The sequence below is a fragment of the Mustela putorius genome, unplaced genomic scaffold, assembly GCF_011764305.1.
Source record: "Mustela putorius furo isolate JIRA1106 unplaced genomic scaffold, ASM1176430v1.1 tig00000127_pilon_pilon_pilon, whole genome shotgun sequence".
Lineage (NCBI taxonomy): Eukaryota > Metazoa > Chordata > Mammalia > Carnivora > Mustelidae > Mustela > Mustela putorius.
In genome coordinates, this window is record NW_025421288.1 from 13,820,521 (window position 1) to 13,841,045 (window position 20,525).

General features: G+C 63.0%; 1 protein-coding gene across 4 annotated transcripts in view; it reads left to right on the forward strand.

Annotated features, from left to right (window-relative positions):
* ANO1 (anoctamin 1) overlaps positions 1 to 20,525 on the forward strand; it is a 151,764-nt gene that overhangs the window by 102,245 nt on the left and 28,994 nt on the right. For all 4 annotated transcript variants that reach the window (XM_045066273.1, XM_045066278.1, XM_045066281.1 and 1 more), the window contains 4 exons: positions 1,348 to 1,389; positions 5,882 to 5,946; positions 6,690 to 6,824; positions 10,557 to 10,717. In XM_045066273.1, coding sequence (XP_044922208.1) covers positions 1,348 to 1,389; positions 5,882 to 5,946; positions 6,690 to 6,824; positions 10,557 to 10,717 — 403 coding nt within the window. The remainder of the gene's footprint in view (positions 1 to 1,347; positions 1,390 to 5,881; positions 5,947 to 6,689; positions 6,825 to 10,556; positions 10,718 to 20,525) is intronic.

The following is a 20,525-nucleotide window of genomic DNA, read 5'->3' on the forward strand; positions in this document are numbered from 1 at the left end:
TGTGGCCACGGCCACGTGCTGGCCCAGTTGGGGTGGACAGGGATGATTCTCCTCTTGTTGCTATGGAAACGGGGGCTGGGGTCAGAGGGGCACGGGAATGCACTGTGGGGCCCGAGCAGTGTGGGAACCCCGGACTGGGGGCCTCTAGAATGTTCCAAAATGGGTGTTGCCCCAAGGACTAGGAGCCACAAAGCAGGAGAGAGCAGAGAGGGGAGGGGCTGGGCGTCAGGGGACCCAGAGGCCCGTCCTGGCCATGTCCCTCCACAGCCGGGAGTAGAGGCAGCCCCTGTCCTCTCTGTGCCTCGTGTCCCCATCTGCGAGCAAGGAATGGTCCCCAGTGGCGTCAGAGGGGGCAGAAGCGAGAGGGCTTCCAGTCAGACCCTGGATTGGAGAGACCTGGTTGCCAGGACCGCGAGGGCCATCCCTCCAGACCCCTGACTCTGACCTGCTCGTCCCCTGTGGGAAGCTGGGCCCACTGACCGAGGGTCCCCACCTCTGTGCCTTCAGGAATGCGGTTCCTTCCGCCTGTGCGCGCTTCCCCACAGCCACTGCCCGGCAGCTCCTCTTCCTGCAGGGCAGGCAAAGCCCCCACACAAATCCCTCGTCCCCCCCACTCCCCCTGCCCGGCCCTGCATCTGCGTCCCCCACCATGTCCCCTGCCCCGCGGAAACACTCCTGCTTGGCCACCGTTCCTTGAGCATGAGTCTCACGAACGCTGTGGCACTTGGCAAGTGCCCGACGCGTGCGGTGTTGACGTGGGCGTGCGGAGTCCACTGCCTCGGCCTGCGACCTGCTTTGTTCTCAAGGGCAGGGCTCCGACCCCGCGGGTCCCCGCCAGCGGTCCTGGCTCCTGCCAGGGGCCTCCGTCGCCCCCCATCACACGTCCACCAGCGGGTGCTCACCTGGCCCGCTGGCTCCAGAAATGCAGCTGTCCTCCAGCCCCTCCTCCCCAGTCCCGCTCACAAACTGCTGGGCCGGTGACCCCCACCCCGAGATGTCAGGGCCACTTGGCTTCTCTGAGCCTCAGTCTGGCCATGTGCGAAATGGGAGTGTGGGGTCACTGATCTCTGCGCGGTGGCCAGAAAACTTCCTGCCCTTGGGAGTGAAAGGGAGGCCCGCCTGGTCGGGCCAGACTCCGGGGCCTCCGGGTGGAACACACGTCCCCCCCCCGCCCAGCGGAACAAGGCGGAGGCTCCCACCAGCCTTCCCTGGGCCGTGACCTGCTACCGTCTGGGGTCACCCTGCCATGCCCACCAGAGCCACCGGCGCTGACTGCGTTTGGAAGTGTTGGATTTGAGCCCCTGTGACCCCCTTTTCCACTGACGCTTTTCCTTTTCTCGCGAGCAGGGAGACTATGAAGGTGAAAACGTGGATTTCAACGACAGAAAAGTGAGTGGATGCAGAGCGGGCGGGGGGCCGCGGGCGGGACGGGGCTGCACGGCGACCCACGGGGCAGCAGCACTCCCACCGCACGCGTGGGGGGACCCGGCGGAACCCCGGCCGCTGGAGTGCGCCCCTCCCTCTGGGTCTGAGAGGTACCTGGGCGGGTTGTGGGGAGCGTGTGAAGGCGAAGTTGTGTTTCTCTACCGTGGCCTTCGTCGCCTGCCCCAAAGCCTGTATCTCCCCTGGGTGATCAACCTGCCCCTCGCAGGCGTTTGGCCTGATCCATCACGCAGGGCTCCTGGGCCGCCGGGGCCAGCCCCACAGAGAGCCACGGCCTCCTCTGCACACTGGAGAGACTCGTGGATGTGGTTCACGTGGAGACCCTGAGTGATCTGTTTGTTCAGTGCTCTCCCTGATCCTATGTGCCCAGGCTCCCTGTGTCCCCACCCCCACCACAGCCACATCTTCTCTGTCCTCCCCACTCCGGAAGGTTCTTCCCGGCCGTCTTGCCGTCCCGCACACAAGCCAGCACCTGGCTTCCAGGCTCCTCCCTGTGCCCACCTTGCTGCCTCCCGCTTCCCAAACAAGTTGCAGACTTCCTTCAGCGTGCAGAACAGGCCTCCCGTGCCCATGTTTGCCCCTCAAGGGCAGATCCTTTGGAAGCGGCGGGTGGAGACGCTTCCCTGGGAAGCTCACAATGGCAGCCTTGTCCCAGATCTCAGGCTGGGAACCTCTGTGTATGGAATGTTCTCCATTCCTGCCTCCCGCTGGCCCCCCGTACGTGTTTTGAAGCCTTTGGTACTGGATACGACTTGCCCGCCCGGGAATCCAGCTGAAGATGCTATCTGATTTAGCTCAAAAATGACATATTTGGTTATTTTTAGTGGAACATCTGGCATTCGTCTGAGACCCAGTGACTTGCAGAACCTCCCCCAGTTCGATCCCGCTAGAGAAGCACCATCCCCTCCCCAGGCCTGCCTGGGCCGACTCTGGCCTCGGAGTCCGCTCTCCTTTATTCCTTTGTCCCCCTGCGCTGCGTGTCTCGTGCCTTTCCTCCACCTACAGATGCTTCCTCCTTGGTCCCAGTGACCCCATTTCAGGCCTAATTCAGTCCCCAACGTCACGGGCCACTGCGGCCTCCTCCTCACCTGCCTCCCTAGGCACCAGCCACACGGGCTGCTTCGCTAATCGGAGGCTACTCAGATCTCTGCCAAAATGATCTCATTCACTTACTCAGGAGCTACTTACTGGGCACCACGGGGCACCAGGTCCAGCAAACACAACTCAAGGACCCACCTGTTCCCTGCCTGGAATGCTGCCCCCCCTACTCCCCCCACCCCCCACTGAATTTAATATCCCAGGTGTGAGTACCAGGCTGTCCCACAGGGGTAATCGCAGGATGGTTGGATGATGGATGGATGGTTGGATGGATGGATGGTTGGATGATGGATGGATGGTTGGATGGATGGATGGATGATGGATGGATGGTTGGATGATGGATGATGGATGGATGGTTGGATGGATGGATGGATGGATGGATGGATGATGGATGGATGGTTGGATGATGGATGATGGATGGATGGATGGATGGTTGGATGGATGGATGGATGGATGGTTGGATGATGGGGGGTTGGGGGGGGTGGAAGGGAAGGAGAGAGAGGGAGAAATGTTACAGATGCGTGTTGGGTCCTAACTCAGAGCCTTGTAGACCTTCTCATTCTCCTATGAGGCTCCATATCAAGTGACCTGGCTGTGAGTATTTTGTCTTTCCAGTGACAAAATCTATGGGTCCCCATTATTGGTCCCATCCGTGGCAGGGAAGCCCCCAGTGCCTGGCCCTGGATGCCTCACAGGATGGAAAGGTGGCGGGGGGCAGCCAAGCCAAGGCCCTTTTCCTGTGCTGAGCTGGAGGAGCACAAGTAGGAAGACTTAAGCAAAGAGTCAGGCCAGGCCAAGGCTGAGCATGGTGAGAACAGTCATGGACTCTCAGGGCCGTTGGGAGCAGGAGTGCTCCTTCGTGTGGGGATGTGGAACAGGGCAGTGACTGCCGGCACGGACTGAGCCATCTCCATCCGCATGCTGGACTGAGCCACGGGACCCTGCCTCCTTCCTTCCTTCCTGGGTCCCTGTTATCTTCCCCAGGCCCTGTACAGGGCTCTGGGGATCATGTGGACCAGGAAACCCGGCCCTTGTGGGCCTCCGTTCTAGGGAGAGACGGCAAGGGGCAAGTCCGTACGCAGTAATGAAAGATTGTGTCGATGCCATAATGGGTGCCCTCAGCCGGGTGGGCCCACATGGGAGGTCTGGGCTCCCTCTGAGGTCCGGGGTCACTGTGACCGGAGCCACCAGCCCCCCAGTGGCCCATCCCAGGGCCCTGACACCTCCCACCCTGGTTGCTAGCCTGGGGTGCCCCCTCGGAGCTCTGCCAACCATCACAGGGAAATCTTGAGTTTGACTTCTCTGGGCGGCCAGGCGCGGGGGCATTGTGCTCCCTTCTTGGCAGGAAGAATGTTCCACTGAAGTAAAGTAATGGGGCAGAGACCCAGGGTGTACCCCCAGCTGTCCCATGTACCCATGAACAGTGGCTGCCGTGCCGCAGGCCAGTGTCTCTGGGCAGGCCCGGGGACATAGGGGTCAGCGTGACGAGGCCATGCCACGGGAGGCCCCTCCATCCCTCCCTGCTCCCTCCTGCCCCCATCTCTCGGGCACCTCCTGGCCTGCGTGGGGTCTACACCAGTGGCTTGATTTCATGGAAGGGAGGAATGATTTCATGCCCAGGTCAGCGAGGGCCGCTTTGCTTTTCCAGAGGTGGTCTGTGTGGTCATCTGAGTTTGCTGTTTGCAGAGTGACCCTGTGGCGGCTTCTTGTCCATGTAACCAGGCCTGCCGAGACGTGATGAGCCCCTGGGCTGTGGCTTTCATGAGACACAAGCCCTTGGGGTCCCCCCTGACCCTGGAGGTAGGATAGTCTCCACCAGAATAATGGAGGCCACGGGCTCAGAGGGGACGGGTCTGCCCTGGATGCCCAGCAGGGCTCAGAGTGGAGGGGCCCTGACCGGACCCCTCCCCAGGACCTGGGACTCAGACTCAGTGCCCAGGACGCCCACTGGAGGCCCAGCAGAGCCCACGTCCCCACCCAGGAGTGGTGCCTTTAACTCACGCCTCTCTCCTCTGAGACAGAGGAGAGCCGCCCTGCACCCCCCTCCCTCAGGAGGCTGCGGAGGTCCGCACCAGCAGCTGGCCTTGCTGTTAGTCCTTTAAGACACAGACCCTGCCCAGTACATCTTGTCGTAGCCCTCACAGAAAGTCGTACAACCGAAAGACCGCTCCTCTTACAGAGACCAGAACAGACGTGCGTGTGTTGACTTTTGAGGAGACGAGCATGTGCGTTGTGCGACTTAGTTCTTGGAGCCGACTCCCTGGCCTGTGGGAGCGGGACCCCTCCCAGCGAGCTTTCGTGCACGCTGTTCATTTCTGGAGAATTACCCAAGGATACGTGTGTGCACAAAAAGCCATTAGCTCTGGACTCTGGGGAGGTGGAGGCAGGTTCATGCATCCATGCCGGCTGCTACCTCGGAACACCCAGGCCAGGGCTTACCCCGCAGGGAGCTCGTGGCAGCATCCCCCACCTGCCTTCCTCCGGTTCCCCATTTGACGCCGGCAGAGGCAGGCGGCCAGGCACAGGGGGTCCCAGCTGTGTGACCTAGGCCTTGCATTAAGGCACAGTGACCCGCATGGGCGGACTTTCTCTCTTAGCACCACCAGTCTCAACGTGGTGTCTTTCTTAGCCACTCCCTGCGTGTTCATGCAAGGCTTTCCACCCGTCAAGCTCATTACCATCCCTGCCCGGAGCCTGGGGGTAATGGGGTGTGTGTAGATTGCATTTATCTCACGGAGCCTGTTAATCAGACGGCTCATCCCAGGGGAGAAGCGCCGAGCTCTCTTTGCATCCCAAGAGAATGTTCAACATCTTGCCACGGGTGTTTCTTCGCTGCAGAGCGTGGCGGTCTCTGTCCTTTATAAAGAATGACATGGCATCGGCCGGGGACCGCCGAGAACCCTGAGTGGACAAGTCTCACATGGTTGGGCCATTTTAGGTCAATTCCGGATCAGATCATGAAGAGTGAGGCTTCCATAATGATTCCAGAAGCTTCTGTGCCTTCTAACCCATTCTCGCTCCGTCCGGTCCCAGCTCTGCTCCCACTTCTTGCTCTGTCCGGTCCCAGCTCCGCCCCCACTGCTAGGGGATTCTTTGGGACCCTTACCGGAGCTGAAAGTTTCGTGTGGGTCTCCCCTGCCAGGACGGGAGCCCTGGGGCTCGGGGCTGTGTCCATCATGCTCCCCTCCGAAAGCACAGTGCCCAGCCCAGCAGCGGACACACAGCCGACTCCCAAGAAGGGTTTGTTGAATGAATGAATGATGTTCCCGGCAGCTGGGTACACCAGCTCTGGGAAGGGAAGCTCCATTTTCAAAAGCCCTCACCACTTGCTGTCCCACAGCTCCTGTACCAAGAGTGGGCGAGCTATGGGGTCTTCTATAAATACCAGCCCATCGACCTGGTCAGGTGAGAGAGGACGCCGGGTAAGGAGGAGCGGCCCGGCTGCTCCGAGGCTGTGGGAGGCGAGTCCCTGGTTGGATGTCGGTTGGTCTTGACCATACCGAGTACTTATCAGCTGCCTGAACTTGAGAAGCTTGGGAAGGGCCCCCGGGTCCCCCACAGGCCCGTAGACTCGCTGGGGGCTGGGCTCTTCCCATCACATTCATCCCCCTCTCCTGAATCCCCAGCCCGGCTCGACCCTGCTGGGTGGCCACTGGGGCTCCTTGCACGGCTGGTGGAGGGGGAGGAGGACACTGTCCTGTCTCCCGGGGTTAGGAAGGGGAGCAGATGTATGTCCTGTGAGGACCTGCAGACCAGAGTCCGGCCATGGAAATTCTGAAGCCCCTCAAGGCGCCAGGGACGCGGAATGTGAGGAGGGCAGCTCCAGGCTTCTCCAGGCCGGAGCCCTCAGACGGGGCGGGACTTGGGACAGAGCGGGCGACCTCCTAGGCAGCCCGCTGTGCCCGTACACCCCATTCTGGGCCTCACAAATGGAACGACCCGCTTCCCGGGACACAGAAGGGCAAGGGGCACCCCTGCCCCCGACGGCCGGCCCAGAGCCACCCCCCAACACCCCACTCTCTAAGCCCTGCTTGGGGGCTCGCGGGGCCAGGTCGAGCTGTTCCGTGCCGGGTGGGGAGGTGCCACTTGTCCGCACCGCAGGCCGTGAGCATGAGCCTGTCTCTGTCTGGCTTTGCCCTGTGGCACAGGAAGTACTTCGGGGAGAAGATTGGCCTGTACTTCGCCTGGCTGGGCGTCTACACCCAGATGCTCATCCCGGCCTCCGTGGTCGGCATCATCGTCTTCCTCTACGGATGCGCCACGGTCGACGAGAACATCCCCAGGTAGGCGGGTCTCCTCCCCACACACGCCCTCTGCTCCCGGAGGGGCCGCACTCCTCCCGCGACGGTGGCCCCGACAGGCCCCTGAACCCGCGGCCCTGGGTGGGGCGAGCGCTGTCTGAGAGCAGGGACCGCCGTTCCCAGTACAGACGCCCCGGGAGGCGCACTCCAGTCCGGAGGGAGAGGCAAAATAAGCATCCGGCAACTTTCCCTTCTTGGAAGGTGTTTTGCCCTGTTTTAAAGGAGTTTCCAGTCCTTCAGGGAGCAGGAAATTCACCGCTTCCTAGCGAGTTCAGGAGGTGAGCCAAAGGGCCCTGTCGAGGTCTCGTGCGTGGACTCGGCCCCCCGGCTCCCCACCCCCATCCCGTCCCTATGGCTCTGGGGGGTTCACAGAGATGACAGTCCTGCTGCGGTCCCCCCCACCAAGGGTTACACCAAGCAAAGGGAGCTCTTGGGAGAAAGCTGGGGCCCCCAAGACGGCCCCGTGCTGGGGAGCATGAGCTGGAGGCCGGAGGCTGCTGTCCTTGGGGGCTCGGGAGTGCCCTGTCCCTCCCCGCTGTGTGCCAGGGCCGCAAGCCCTGAGCCAGGGGTGACTGTGTTGTGTGTTCCGGACAACAGGCCCCCCTCGGTCAGGGACACTGCTGCCCGGCCTGTGGCCCTGCCTCCTACGAGCACGCAGGCTCACCGGGGAAGCCTGGGGACATCCATTCAGTTTTGTGGCTCACAACTCAGCCCGCGGTTCCAAAGCAGAGCCGTGGCTTGGAACATTCATCTGTAGTTCCAATCAGCGAAGATCAAACGAGTCCCTTACCTGGCCAGGCGGCCAGCTCGTCACAGCTCTGCCACACGGAAAGGCCATATCCGGCAAATTGTGGTGTAAATGGTGCTTTGAAGCATGAGTAACACCTAAAATATTTCCACCCATCCGGGATCAAAACGTTAAAGGAATCTGGCTTACGTACCCTTCAGGGCTATTCTGGGTACAGACAGACCAGAGGAAGCTTGTCCCTTTGTTGGCTAATGTGACAGGAGGCCACTGTGCTTGGGTCCGACAGTGGCTGTTGGGAACCCAGGTGTGATGTGGCCTTAGCTCCAGAGCCCCAAGGGACACGACAAGTGGCAGGTCCCCGGGGGCTTCTCCTCCCTCTCCTCCTCCCGAGCGTAGCCGGGGAGTCTCAGCCAGGGGGCTCTGCCCGGGCACGCCTGTACCACTAGGGCACCGAGGTCCCCGAGGCCAGGCCAGCACTGCCTCCTCCCGACACACGGCCAGGGACATGCACCGCCCTCACGGCGGATTCTGGACGCCCGCCCTCTTTCGGCCTCGGCCGCTGCCCAGTTGGTGCCTTGGGTGAAGCAGGAGGTGTGTGTCCCCCCTGGAGTGCGATCCGTCCACGTGTGTAGGGAAGGCAGAGGCCCTGCCCTTCGAGGTCCCAGCCGCCACCCCCAACCGGCCCATCCCCTCCAAAGAACAGACCTTCCCGTTCCTTGTCTTTATTTTGGCTGTGGCTGAGGAAGGGCGAGGCAGAGGGTGTAAAACCGGCAGAAAAAGGCTTTTTGTCTGGCTGGCCTCGTTCATGCCAACGGGGGAGAGGGCTGGCGGCAGGCAGAGCTGCATGGCCTGGCCCCTGCCCCCCGCAGGGCTCTGGGCCACCCCATCCTCCAGCCAGGGCACCGGGGCCCTGGGCAGTGCAGTGACAGTGGGGGCCTTTATCAGCCCCCCAACGCCTGCCCCCCGGAAGGGCCCTTGGAGGAGAGGGAGCTCAGCAGGGGGCAGGAGACGGACGCTCACGCCCGCTGTCCGGGCTCGGTTACCCCCAGGGTCGTAACGGCGAGCACCACTGTTCCCAGGCCTTCGTGGGCTTTGCCCAGTTTCCCAGTGTCTGGACAGCGCTCTCATTCCCAGCACCCCCTTCTACAGATGGGGAGACTGAGGCCCAAGGAATCTGAGCCACCCACCCCAGGCCATACAGATTATGAAGGGGAGAGCCCAGCCCTAAAGCCAGAGCTGGCTGGCTCTGGGGTCCATGCAGCCACGCCGCCCGTGTGTACTGGCCCCTCTTGCACACACATGCACACACGCACGCACACACGTACACTCACTTCCCCAGGGGCTCCGAGACAGCAGCTCCTTGTCACAACCGTCTTTCCACGTCCGTGCCTGACACAGTGCCTGGCACACGGGGTTCTCACAGCGTGACTGAGGAGAGAGCCGGGACGCCCCCCATGCTGGCACAGGGGGTCCCCACAGCCTCCCAGCAGGTGTCCTGTTGTGGGCCAAGCATGGTTGTGTGCCTGAGTTCACGTGCACAGAAATAAGAAAGAAACACCCGCCTCCGCGCTCTTCCGCGTCTGGGAAAGTGCGCTCCTGCCTGGGGTCTACAGCTCAGAGTCTTGTCCGAGTTAGCAGGGAGGGGAAAATTCAGGGAAGGCTGGAGCCCGGGGGGCGGGGGAGGGACACCTTACTCTGGCTCCTCTCCTCACCTCCCAGAAGGGGAAACTGAGTCTGAGGCTAAAGGGACACAAGGCAGGAAGAGCCAAGGGAGGACCCAGGAGCAGGAGGCGAGAGCCCGCGGTCTGTGGGCTGCAGACGAAAACCAGGAAGGACCAGGGCCCAAGCCCCACTCTGCGGTGTGACCCTCGGCACGTAACTTCCCCTCTTTGGGCTTATTTCTTCATCGATGATGGTGGGATTGTAGGGGTCCCTGCAGCTGGCCTGGGCCAGGTGGGTGCCCGTGGGGGCTCCTGCTTACACAGCTGACAGCCTTTGAGTATCAGTGACTTGCCTATTAGCGGGAGAGAGCCTGAGTGCCAGGGAGCTGGGGTGGGGGGGAGGCTCAGCTCCCCTCCGGCCCCTCCGCAGCAGCTGGGCTCCAGCCCCAGACTCCATGTCAGCCCAGAGGATAAGAACCTTGTTGAGCAGGACCCACTGTCCCGGGCAGGCACCCTCGGCTCCGAACGAGCCCTGCACAGTGGATGTCTCCCCCGCCTCCCCACCCCCGGGCTGCCTGTCGATGTGTTCCTTCCTGCCCAGCCACCTGTCTCCCCTGTGTGTCCAGAGCCCCCCTGAGGCTGATGCCTGGGTGGCCCCTGAGGCCAGCTGCCCCACCGCGTCCCCACCAGGACGGCGGAGCCCACGTGTGCTCTGCCTGCGACGTGCAAGGGCACGGGAGGGCACAGCCTTCTTGTGGCCTCACCTGTTCCTCTTGCTGGCTTCCTCACATCATGAACCCCTGGGCAGCTCCCGCTACTAGAACAAGCCCGGACAGAGCCCAGCTGTTAGAGGACGCTGGCTGCTGTCTCTCTGCTTCTCCAAGAGGCGGCTCCCACGCAGGCCGTGGGTCCTGCTGCCTCTGGTCCACCCCGACCCCGAGCCGTGAGCACTCAGACGCCCCTCTCGGGTCACCCCGCGGTCTGGATGGGCCTGCATCCGGGGTGGGCTGCAGAAATTGCAGACCTTATGCAAAACGAAAATGCAGGGGCCCCATCCAAAATTGTGGAGAATTGTAAAGCAGTACCAGGCGCGAAAGCAACCTGAGGCCCTTCGGAGCACAAGTTACCACCCATGTCACCGGTGTCTGCAGGCGGCCCTAGAGAGCATGGTGGGGGACGCGGGCGTTGGCTGCAGCCGGCTAGCGGGCCTCACGGGGGTCACTTCACCGACCCCCACCCCAGCGCGGCGCCCAGCTTGGAGTCCCTACGTGTCCTGGGGACTTACAGGCCACCCCTGTCTTGCAGCATGGAGATGTGTGACCACAGACAGAACATCACCATGTGCCCGCTGTGTGACAAGACGTGCAGCTACTGGAAGATGAGCTCGGCGTGCGCCACCGCCCGGGCCAGCCACCTCTTCGACAACCCCGCCACCGTCTTCTTCTCCGTCTTCATGGCCCTCTGGGGTAAGCAGAGCCTGGCCGCCTGGCGTCTACGCGGCAGGGGCGACTTTGCCTCGGTCCCTCCATGGCCTTCCTTCCGCCTTGACATTTTGCACAGCTGTGTTGGCCTGGAATGGGCATGGGAGGGAGGCTCGGTGGGGGGACGGTGCCCTGTTGTGCCTGCAGGTGGGGAGGGTCCGGGCTGCGTCCTGGATACAGACTGGTTCTTCTGACCCACGCCTTACGGAAGGTGGAGGGGGTGTCTGCTCTTAGGAACGGGCCGTCTTTCCTGGGACCAGGTCCCTGCAGCAGTCCTGCAGGTCCCGCGTGCCCACTTTTTGGGGAAGGATACCAAGGCAGTTAGTGTTAGTATCCCAGGGTCACTCGGCTCCTGAGTATCCACGGCAAGGAAGGAATGTGGGGTTTCTAGAGCCGGTGCCCTTACTTCCACCTGCCACCCCGAGTCCAAGGCACAGGACTCATCCTTCAGGATGCGTCTCTGCTCTGGTACCCGACAGACGCCGGGGGCGTGGGCGGTGGGTAAGTGGTGTCTGATTGCGTTTCTGCAGATGTTTTTGGATTAGCAAACTGACCTGTTCCCTCCTCTGTGGTCCTGTGTTACCCCCTTGCCAGGGGAGGATTCAGAATCCGGGCCCTGGGCAGCTGTCCCCGGGGTACCAGAGCCCCGGTCCTTGTCCCCAGGGACTCCCATCTAGTAGGAGATGGAACTGGGCACAGGAGCTAAGGGTCAGGATGCCTGCGGGAAGAAGTCAGGACAGACTTCCCGGAAGAGGTGTGAGCGCCTTGAGCGGAGTTCTGAAGATGCGGTGGGCGGGGGTGCTGCGTGTTTGCGGTGCGGGGACTCAGTGCAGAAGCGGAGGGGCCGGGCAGAGCCCTGCCGGCACGTCCCAGAGCAGCACGTAGCTGCGTCGGCCCCGTGCACAGTGAGCGTGTGGAGGGCCGTGGGGGGCTGAGAAGCTGCTCGTTGTACAAATGGGGATGGAGACTGCCCCCGGCCAGCCAGATGCGCGGCTCTTACGGGTCCGTGTGACCTAGATGTGTGAGGATCCGGTCACGGAGAATTTGGTCGCGGCGCCCCAGTGCTGAGCGGAACGGGCTGTCCGTGTCACGCCAGAAGCCTCGACTCGGGAGCATTTTTCAGAATCGCAGAATCTGTGAGGTTGGGGCCTGGGCTTCCCAGCTCAGCCACTGCCCCGGGAGGCTGGGGGCTCAGGAAGGTCTGCCGTCGCAGGAAAAAACCACGGAGCAGAACCAGCTTCGTGATAGATCGGGGCTGACCCTGGGGTCCTCACCGGGCCTGATCTGGCTTCTGCCCAGCCTGGCAGCCTCCCTTCCCGCCCAAGGCGGTCCGTTCAGCCCTGAGGTGGTGTTTGAGAGTGCTGTCAGCGAGGGGGGGCAGCGGCCAGCGTCCCTGCGGGGCTGAGGTTGCTGCCTGGCTCCCTGGAGGGGCGGCTGGAGCTCAGGGTGGGCTGAACCTGCGAGTTTGGAGGCGGGGGGTGCAGAGGAGCTGCGCGGTGTCTCCGGAGAAGTGGGAGGAACACGGAACGCTGAGTAGTGGGGCTGGTTCCTCAGTCACACTTCCACACTTGCTGGAAACCGCGTGGGGGGATGGGGCAGCAGGCAGCAGCTGCCAGCTCTGGGATGGTCCTGCTGAGGATGTGAGCCGCAGCCCCTCCCCTCAGATGCGCCCACCACCCCGCCCAGCCCGCCACCCTCCAGTCTGGACAGCAGCATGGTCCTGAGCAGGTCCCTGCCTGTGGGTCTCCCACCCCCAGGCCTCGTGCCCCGGGCCCCGCGCTGCAGCCACCCACCTCTGCCTGCTTGGCTGGGGCGTGGTTCTCCACAAGCACCCTCAGTGGGCCCCTGGCCAGCTGCACTGGTGCCTGCAGGGTCTCTGAGCCTGGGTGGCCCGTGCCAGGCCAGCAACCACCGGCGGTCCATAGGGTGACCCATGAGGGTCAGAGGGGCGGCTGCAGAGCCTCAGCCCGGCCTGAGGGCGTAGCTGACTCTCTAGGGCTCCTGCACTGTCGTCACACCCGCGGGGGGGTACCACCTGCCGTGTGGGGTGGCATGAGAAGTACAAGTGTGCGTGACGTCCCAGCCGTTGTGGGGGGTGGGGGCAGTGATCAGCCACTTTTAGGATGTGCTTGTGTTCAGGGAAGCCTGGGAGGCAAACTGATGATTCCGCCGCCCTGGCGAGATTACAATCCTGGACTCAAACAGGAACAGAATGTGCAAAGGCCCAGTGGTAGGGATGCAGGGCCTGGTGAAGGAGCCTGCCGGGGGCAGGGAGCCGGGGGAGGGGGGTGGGGGAGAGTGCAGGGAATCCCAGAGACCAAGCAAGGGCCCGCGGGGAAGAACTCAGTGTTCTCACCAGAAGGAATCAGGAACCAGAGCGGTCGGCTTGCGGCATGAAAGGTGTTTTTGTGTCTTATCCTTGAGTCAGAGACAGCAAGTGTAAAAGGCAGCTTGGGAGGAAGTGGAGGAAAGGCTGACCCAGCTCCAACGGGGACAGTGGCCCGGGGGCTCTCACTCGAGACTGAAGTGACAGGTGCTTGGGCCAATGGTAAGAAGCCAGGTTAATCCAAGGGGGCTGTGGGCCGCCATACCAGAAAGGGAGCTGGTGGGAAGGGCCGGAGCAGCGGTCAAGAGAATTTGACACCTCCTTCCCCAGCCCCGGGCTCCCCGATTTTGTCCCACCCATTCCCACTTTCCCCACGGGAAGCTCGAAGAGGAACCCAGCCCCCAGACTCCAGGTTACTGCCCCTCCAAACAAAGGGCCCCGGACAGAGAAAAGACATTTTGATCATTGCAAAGGACTCGGGTGCCTTGTTTCCACTCTCACGCGGGCCATCCCCAGGGCTGAGGAGAAGTGGCAGGCCTGGCTGAGCTGGCTTCATGTGAAGCGTGGGGGGTAGAGTTACAGCCCCTGCCCCACTGTGGATGGGGAGTATCGGCCTCCAGGGCGCAGCCCGCCTGGACCTGGCCTCGGGGCGGGGAGGAAGCAGGCCCACTGCGTCCCTGGCGCACGCATGTCCTCTGCAGCCAGCCTCTCTGGACAGAACCTAACTTATAGGTGCGCGTCCTGTCTCCTCGGGCGACAGGGCCCACCCTCTCCTATCGGGCGACAGAAGCCAGCCGCGGCTGGAGCTCGGCACGGAGCCCTCTAAGGCTATCATCACCGTGCCTCCAGCTGAAAGCCGTCCCTGGCGAGTCTTCGGCGCCAGGCGCCGGGTGCGGCTCTGGCTGCAGAGCCCTGAAAGCTCCCTTGGCATCCGGCTGTCGCCAGTTTTCTTCTAAGTACAGCACCTTCGCTGTCCCCTGCAGGGACGTGCACCGGACACGCGTGGGGTGCCGCACTTCCTCCTCGGGACATCACCCCAGGGTGGACGCAAGCCGTGCCCGATCTGACAAGGGAGGGTCTGTCCCCTCCCCCACTCAGCGGTCAGGAGGAGGCCGGCCAGGCTTGTCCCTTGCTCGCTGGGCTCGGAACGGCCCTGACTGCCTGCAGCCTGTGCACCGCGGGTGATGGAGAGTATCTGGGACTGTCCATCCAGCCCAGCTCCGGGGAGCTCCTGCCCAGACCCAGCCTGGCCCTGCCCTCCCCACCGAGTAGCAGTGGCTCTGGGCTCATCTGTCCCCACTTGTCAGAGTGAAGGGTCTGTGCCCTAAATGTTTAAAACCCAACATTCTCCCTGTAGGGCCTCACACTGGGTTCCCACCCGACGGGATGGTTACCCCGGGACGAGGGTACAGCAAGGGAGGAGCCTGGACGCGGCGCCCTTGGGCAGCCCACCCCACGCTCGCCCCCCTGCCCCCACCACTGAGCCGGGCCGCAGGTTTTGCATGATGCACGCCTCCCCTGTCTCTCCCAGTCCTGGCTTTGCTTTGAAATGGTAGCAGCCCTTTTACCGATTTTTCCATTTGAGGGTTCGTCTGCAGGATTTGGGGGACACGGGAGTTCTGCCAAGAAGGTGTGAGACCTCTTTGCTGCAGCAGGGACCGGGCAGCCAGGAGACGGACTTTGCAGTGGGCACCCCGGGGTGTTAGCGGCATCAGCGCGCACATGTCGGCCAAGACGGGAGCTGGGGAGCCGTGGACTGTGCTAGACTCTGCCTTGTGCGGTGCGGCCGCGGAGCCAGGAGGCGGCCCCTGCGTGCCAGGACGCGTGCTCGGAGCAGGAGGCAGATGCAGGCAGAAATAAGCAGAGCCTCACGATAAATGCCGTCCGTTAGGTCTCTTAGCGGCAAAGGCCGTCTTCTGAACAAGGCCACATGAAACCCTAGGGCACCAGCTCAGCACGGGGAAAGATTTCCAGCAGTGAGCCCTGTGTCGCACTAGGTAGTGAGCACCCTGTTCCAAGGGGAATTCAAACTGTGTGGAGGACCCCTTGCTGGGGCTGCTGCACAGCATAGGGAGGCAGTAGCTCTGTGCGGTACCACTGCCCACCCTCACCTCTCTGGACCCTGGGTCCGCCAGGAATTACCTCTGTGCCCCCCACTGCCCTCTGTTCCTCATTCTCAGCCTCCCTGGCTTCCTCAAGACCTCAGCGCTGCTCAGCTGTCCCCAGCTGGTCGGGGCCCAGGAAGCTCCAAGTAGAAGCCAGAACACCTGCTGGGCGGGCGCACAGCCTCCTGGGTCCCTGCCCCGAGCCAGGAAGGCCCACCTGGCCGCACATTCGAGCCCCCAGAGAAGCTCAGCTTGCACAAACTGCCGGTCAGACGCTTGGGTCTGAGCCACCACTCAGCTGGGTGGACTCTGTGCCAGGATGGGTGGACGCAGGGAAGCAGTCACCGGAGCTGCTGGGTCCTGGGCCGGACTCAGGTTCAGATCTCTTAGCTCGTCCCCTAGCGGCTGTGTGGCCTCAGGCAAGTGGCTTCTGCTCTCTGGGCCCCAGGTTCCCCATTTATAAAATGGGGGGGATAACGCAAGCCACCTGGAGCTGTGCCGGGAGCCTCGAGCGCGCCGTTCCTTGTGACATACTCGGGGCCATGCCTGGTGCCAGCTCTCACGTCGGCTCTGCGAGCACGTGCTTACCGGACGTGTGCCGACAGCCTGGACCGCGGAGGCCGGGGCTCAAACCTGTACTTGGGGGCCTCTGGAGGTCGTGTCCCTTCACCCGCTCTGGAGGAACACCCGCTTCCGCGAGCCGGGCCCTGCGCTCTGCCGGGCACTGTGCTGAGTGTCGTAGGTGCATGACTCACGCGTGCCCCCGGTGACCGCAGGAGATGGACAGCTTTATTGCCCGTCTGACAGATGAGCAAATCGAGGCAACTTTCCCCAGCTTACACCGGAACTGCCAGGCAGAGGCAAGACTCAGTCCCAGCACTCTGGCTCCAGCAGGGCCGCTGGGCCCCCCTCCGTCTGCCCACACGGTTACCCGCTCCCGCGGACGTGCCTGCTCCACAAGGGCCTTTTTACTCCTGACCTGGACGGCTTCCCCATCTGTCCCCAAACACACCTCCCTCCCCTGCAACCCTGCGCTGAGGGCTGGCTGACTATGCACCAGACCCTGCTTGGAGCCCTGCCTAGGTGACCTCTGTCCCGGTAGCCCTGGAGGGAGGGTGGGGTGTTTCCACTGAGGACACTGCAGCACAGAGAGGGTGTGGCTTGGGCAAGGTCACACACAGCAGGGGGATCTATCCCTGACCTGACGGATTCCGCCCCGGCCCCCTCTTCCCAGATCTACACGAGTGTTCTGGTCACCCCTCTTCCTGCAGACGTGTTCCCAGCTCTGTTCCGCAGCCTCCTGGGGGAGCAGAGAGTTTCCCGGAGCCGGTCATGGGGGCAGGCAGGCAGGCGCCGCTCAGCCGGGCAAGCCCACAGGGATTCCATCAAATGCTGTGCTCCTGCTCCGGGAAGCCAGTGTGCCCGGTTCCCCCTTTATTGAGCACCTACTGTATGCAGAGAGCCTCAAAGGTCTTGGCGGGCCCTTCCCAGCACCCCGTCCTTGAGAGACAGACGTGACTCCATCCCCCGGGATGGAGGGAAAGAGGCAGCTCTGCCTCTGCTGCTTGCCGCCCCCCCACCGCCTCCAGCTTCACTTGGGCCGGGGATGGGGTTGGGGGACAACAATGCGCCTGTCTGTCAAGTGTGAGTTCCGTCCACACACTCTCATTTGGGGAAAAAAATAATGAAAAAGCCAAACTGCTCCCAGGAGGCACTTCCCTTTAGGAAAAAAGGAGCGTATTATCAATCAAGACAAAAGCCACAGGAACGAGCCTGCAGGGCTCGGGAGGTGGCCTTGTGGTCCAGCCCGGGCCAGCGGGCGGAGGCAGAGGGGGCGGCCCCTCGGTCCTGCAGCGCCACAGTCACGTCAAGCGTAATTAGCAGAGACCTCACGGCCAGTTTCCTTTCAATCCCTTATTCGGGGACTTGCTCACTGCCCTCTGGGGGATCCTTCTCCCACTGGTCCGTCTTCTTCCCCGTGTCCTTTCTTCTCCTGCCCTCCGGCTGCTGACATTTCCGCGGGCGCAGTGACAGGGCCTCACGTCCCCTCCCCCCGTGGGGTCCGCTGGCCTCGGGTGCGGACACGCCGGCTCCAGAGACTCCAGGTTGCTCCCGCCTGTGACGTGTGACGTTTCAAAGCCTCCAACAAGGTGTCCCACAAAGCAGCTTTGAGCCCCATTTAGCTCTTTGCTGTGATCAGTTTTCTGAAATTATGGCGTAATAATGGGGTTTTAACAGCTTGTCGGTTCCGTGCAGAACAAAGGAGTTTGTTTGATCTGAGCCCGGCTGCAGGAGCTTGGGAAGGCGGCTCCGACCTGAAGGAGACGCGGTGGGTGGTGAAGCCCCTGGGGGCGTGCCCCGCCCAGCACCCCGAGCCAGGTGGGGGTGCAGCGGGAGCTAGTGTGGGCTTCTCGCTGGAGCTCCACAGCCGGGGCAGCTCGCGAGGGAGGCCCACTCGGAGGGACGTAAGGAGGGTACCCGAGCCGCATCTCTTCCGAGAGCCCCTGCCGGTCCTGCAGCTCTGGGCAGAGGCACCCCCGGTCCCCCCTCGGAGGAGGAGATGTGTGCGGCGAGTGGACACTCGGGCTGTTGGGAGCCAGAGGGTCGGAGCAGGTCTCTCCTCTTGGGGGCGGCCTGTCAGGGTGGGCGCACCCCTGGGCTGGTGCAGCGGGAGCCGCTGAGGCCTGCCTGACCCCAGGGCTCCGGGCGGCAGAGGTGAGACCAGACGAGAGGTGGATGGAGGGAAGTAGGACAGACAATGGAGCGGTCGGTGCTTCTGGACCCTGGCCGGCTGCCAGTCCGCCGCCTCCTGCCCCCCGGCCCTTGGTACCCCACAGTCTGCTGCTTCCTGTCTCAGGATCTACAGGAAACATTCTGGGGGATCCACACCCCATGTGGCCCTTGAACCTATGGTCAGCCTCTTGGCCAGACCCGGGGCGATGCTCCCGCGGGAGCCAGGTCCCGGGAACGCACCCCCATGGGCCCCCACGTGCGGCTGTGGGCTGCCTCGTGACGGCCTCCAGCAGGCTCTGTCGTCCAGCCGCCCGTGCGGACGGGGAACTGGGGGCTGCAGAGGCCGGTGGTCACGTGCCCGAGCTCCCGCCTGGATGTGATCCAGGCTCGACCCAGGGTCCTGCGCTCACCTGCCGCTTCCGGGCTGCCCCACAAGAATGTGTTTGTCTAGCATTGTGTCGCTGGGACAGATGTTTGAGGAAAGATGAATTACGGCTCAGCCACCTGCTTCTGCTCTCGCCCGGACTCGCTCGTAGGTGTCTGCCTGTGTGCTCTGCTGCCCTCAGGGCTCTGGACTCGGGCACCCGGGCCTTGTCTCTGGGCCCCCCTTGTGTGGTCATCGAGGCCGTTTCTTCTGTACGCTGACCAGGCTCGGCACACAGCTTGCCCCCAGGCCGGGGGAGCCACCATGCCAGCCCCAGCCCGTCCTGGCACCGGAAGGCGTGGGTCCAGGCCTTGTCTGCTGGCCCCTGATCGCTCAGAGCCTCCGTTTGTGCACCGGTAGGAAGGAGTGCGTTACCCCTGCATGGAGGGCCAGAGGGTGCAGCCAAAAGAGAGGGGGCGGGAGCCACCCACGAGCCAGACCTCTGAGGGAAGGGAGGGAACCTGGCAGCGCCCACCACCACCCACACAGGTGGAATAGGGCGCGGGCACGGGAGCGCGGTTGTGGAGGACGGATGCCCGAGCGTCCCCCTGCCTTTGCCCAGCCCTGTGGTTCACGATGCCCGTTGAGCTGAGACACTGGGCCTGCCCCCTGGGCTCAGCACGAGCCTCCGCATCTCCGCTTCACTGGCCAAGCCTGAGCTCCAGGACTGCACCCCTTTGCTCCAGAGCAAAGCATGCGAACAGAGCCGCGGAGTCCGGCCGTGGGGCGCAGTGGGGTCTGTGGCCAAGTGGAGAAGAGGCACCTGAACTAGAACGCACAGAGGGTCTCCTCCGCTCCAGCCTTCTGGCCCCAGTGCTTTAGGTTTTTAAAGAAGCAGAACATTATTCACTTTATATAACAGGTTTTTATTTCTTAAACATAATCAAGCCAAACGAGGCTTGGCCGTGTACCACCTCCACACCCAACCGCCAGGCTCCAGTCTTGGTCCTTGGCTGGGACACCTCTGGGAGATGTCCCGGTATCTGTCTTAAGATTCACAGCACGTGCTCTAAGCAAGCGTGCCTTGGTCAAAGAGCGGCTGCCCAGCTGTGTGACCTTGGGCCAGGCAGTCAGACTCTCTGTGCCTTGCTTTCCACTCGTCCATATGATGGCAATCCAGGTTTGCTCTAACCAGAGCACTCAGTACGGCTGTGGTCATTACTCCCTTAACATAAGGCTGGATGGTACAGTGCTTCAGTGTAGACTCTGTGCCCAATAGAATTCGGTTCAGACCCCAGTCCTGCCCGTAACCTCTGCTTAGCCTCAGGTGGGGCATTTAACCCTCCCTGTCTCTGGGTCGCTTGTAAATCCACGAACGGAAATCGTCCTACCGCATAGCGTGGCGGCGACGGTCAGGTTCCTGGCGTCAGTGAATCCCGAGAGTACGCATGGTCCGAGGCGAGCCCCCTGCGTGGTAGCTCCGTTATTAGCACACCGCGGGCTGGTGACGGGAGGGCAGGGGCCCCGAGAGACGGAGGTGGGGATGGCCAGCCAGCGAGCGGGAGGACAGGTGGAGGACGCAGGAGGCAGGGACGCGTGGCTAAACGGGCCAACCCCTGGGTGTCTGCAGTCACCCTCCCGCACGGTCCAGCTCTCGCTCGGCCCAGGACCGAGAGGAGGGGCTGCCCGGGTGGGCGAGACCAGGACAGAGAAGGCATGAGGCGCCTTCCAGAACGGGTCAGTGTGAGGCAGGCCGGACCTCCTGCTCCCTCCGCAGCAGCTGGAGGACATGTGGGAAGAGGTGGAGGAAACTGCCTCGTGTCCTGTTTCTTGGGAGGTCGTGCGGCCACAGTCGGCCTGCTCTCGGGGCCGGCTCCCTCGCAGCGGGCGTCTGGCTCCCGCTGCCGGGCTCCCCACGGCACTGCCGCTCAGGGTCTCTCTGCTGAGTGCACCTCGTACCCCATGGGGTTGCCTCCCTGTCCCCTTGCTGCCCCATCTCCCTGTAGGCTCTGCCAATGGGAAGGCCAGGGAGAGGTCAGAGGGCGGCCGAGGGGAGGGCCGGGTACTTCTCCCCACCCCACCCCGGCTTCCCGGCCTCTCTGGCAGAGGCTTTGCCGTGCCCACGGCTCTGACACCCCCAGGAAGGCGCCCCCTCCGTGACGCTGGCTGTTTCTGGCTCCAGCATGTCCGTGTCCCAGCAGCCTGCACCGGCCTCCTGCTGTCCCTAATCCCCGACCCTCTCTCTGTCCTCCGCCTGTCTTCTGC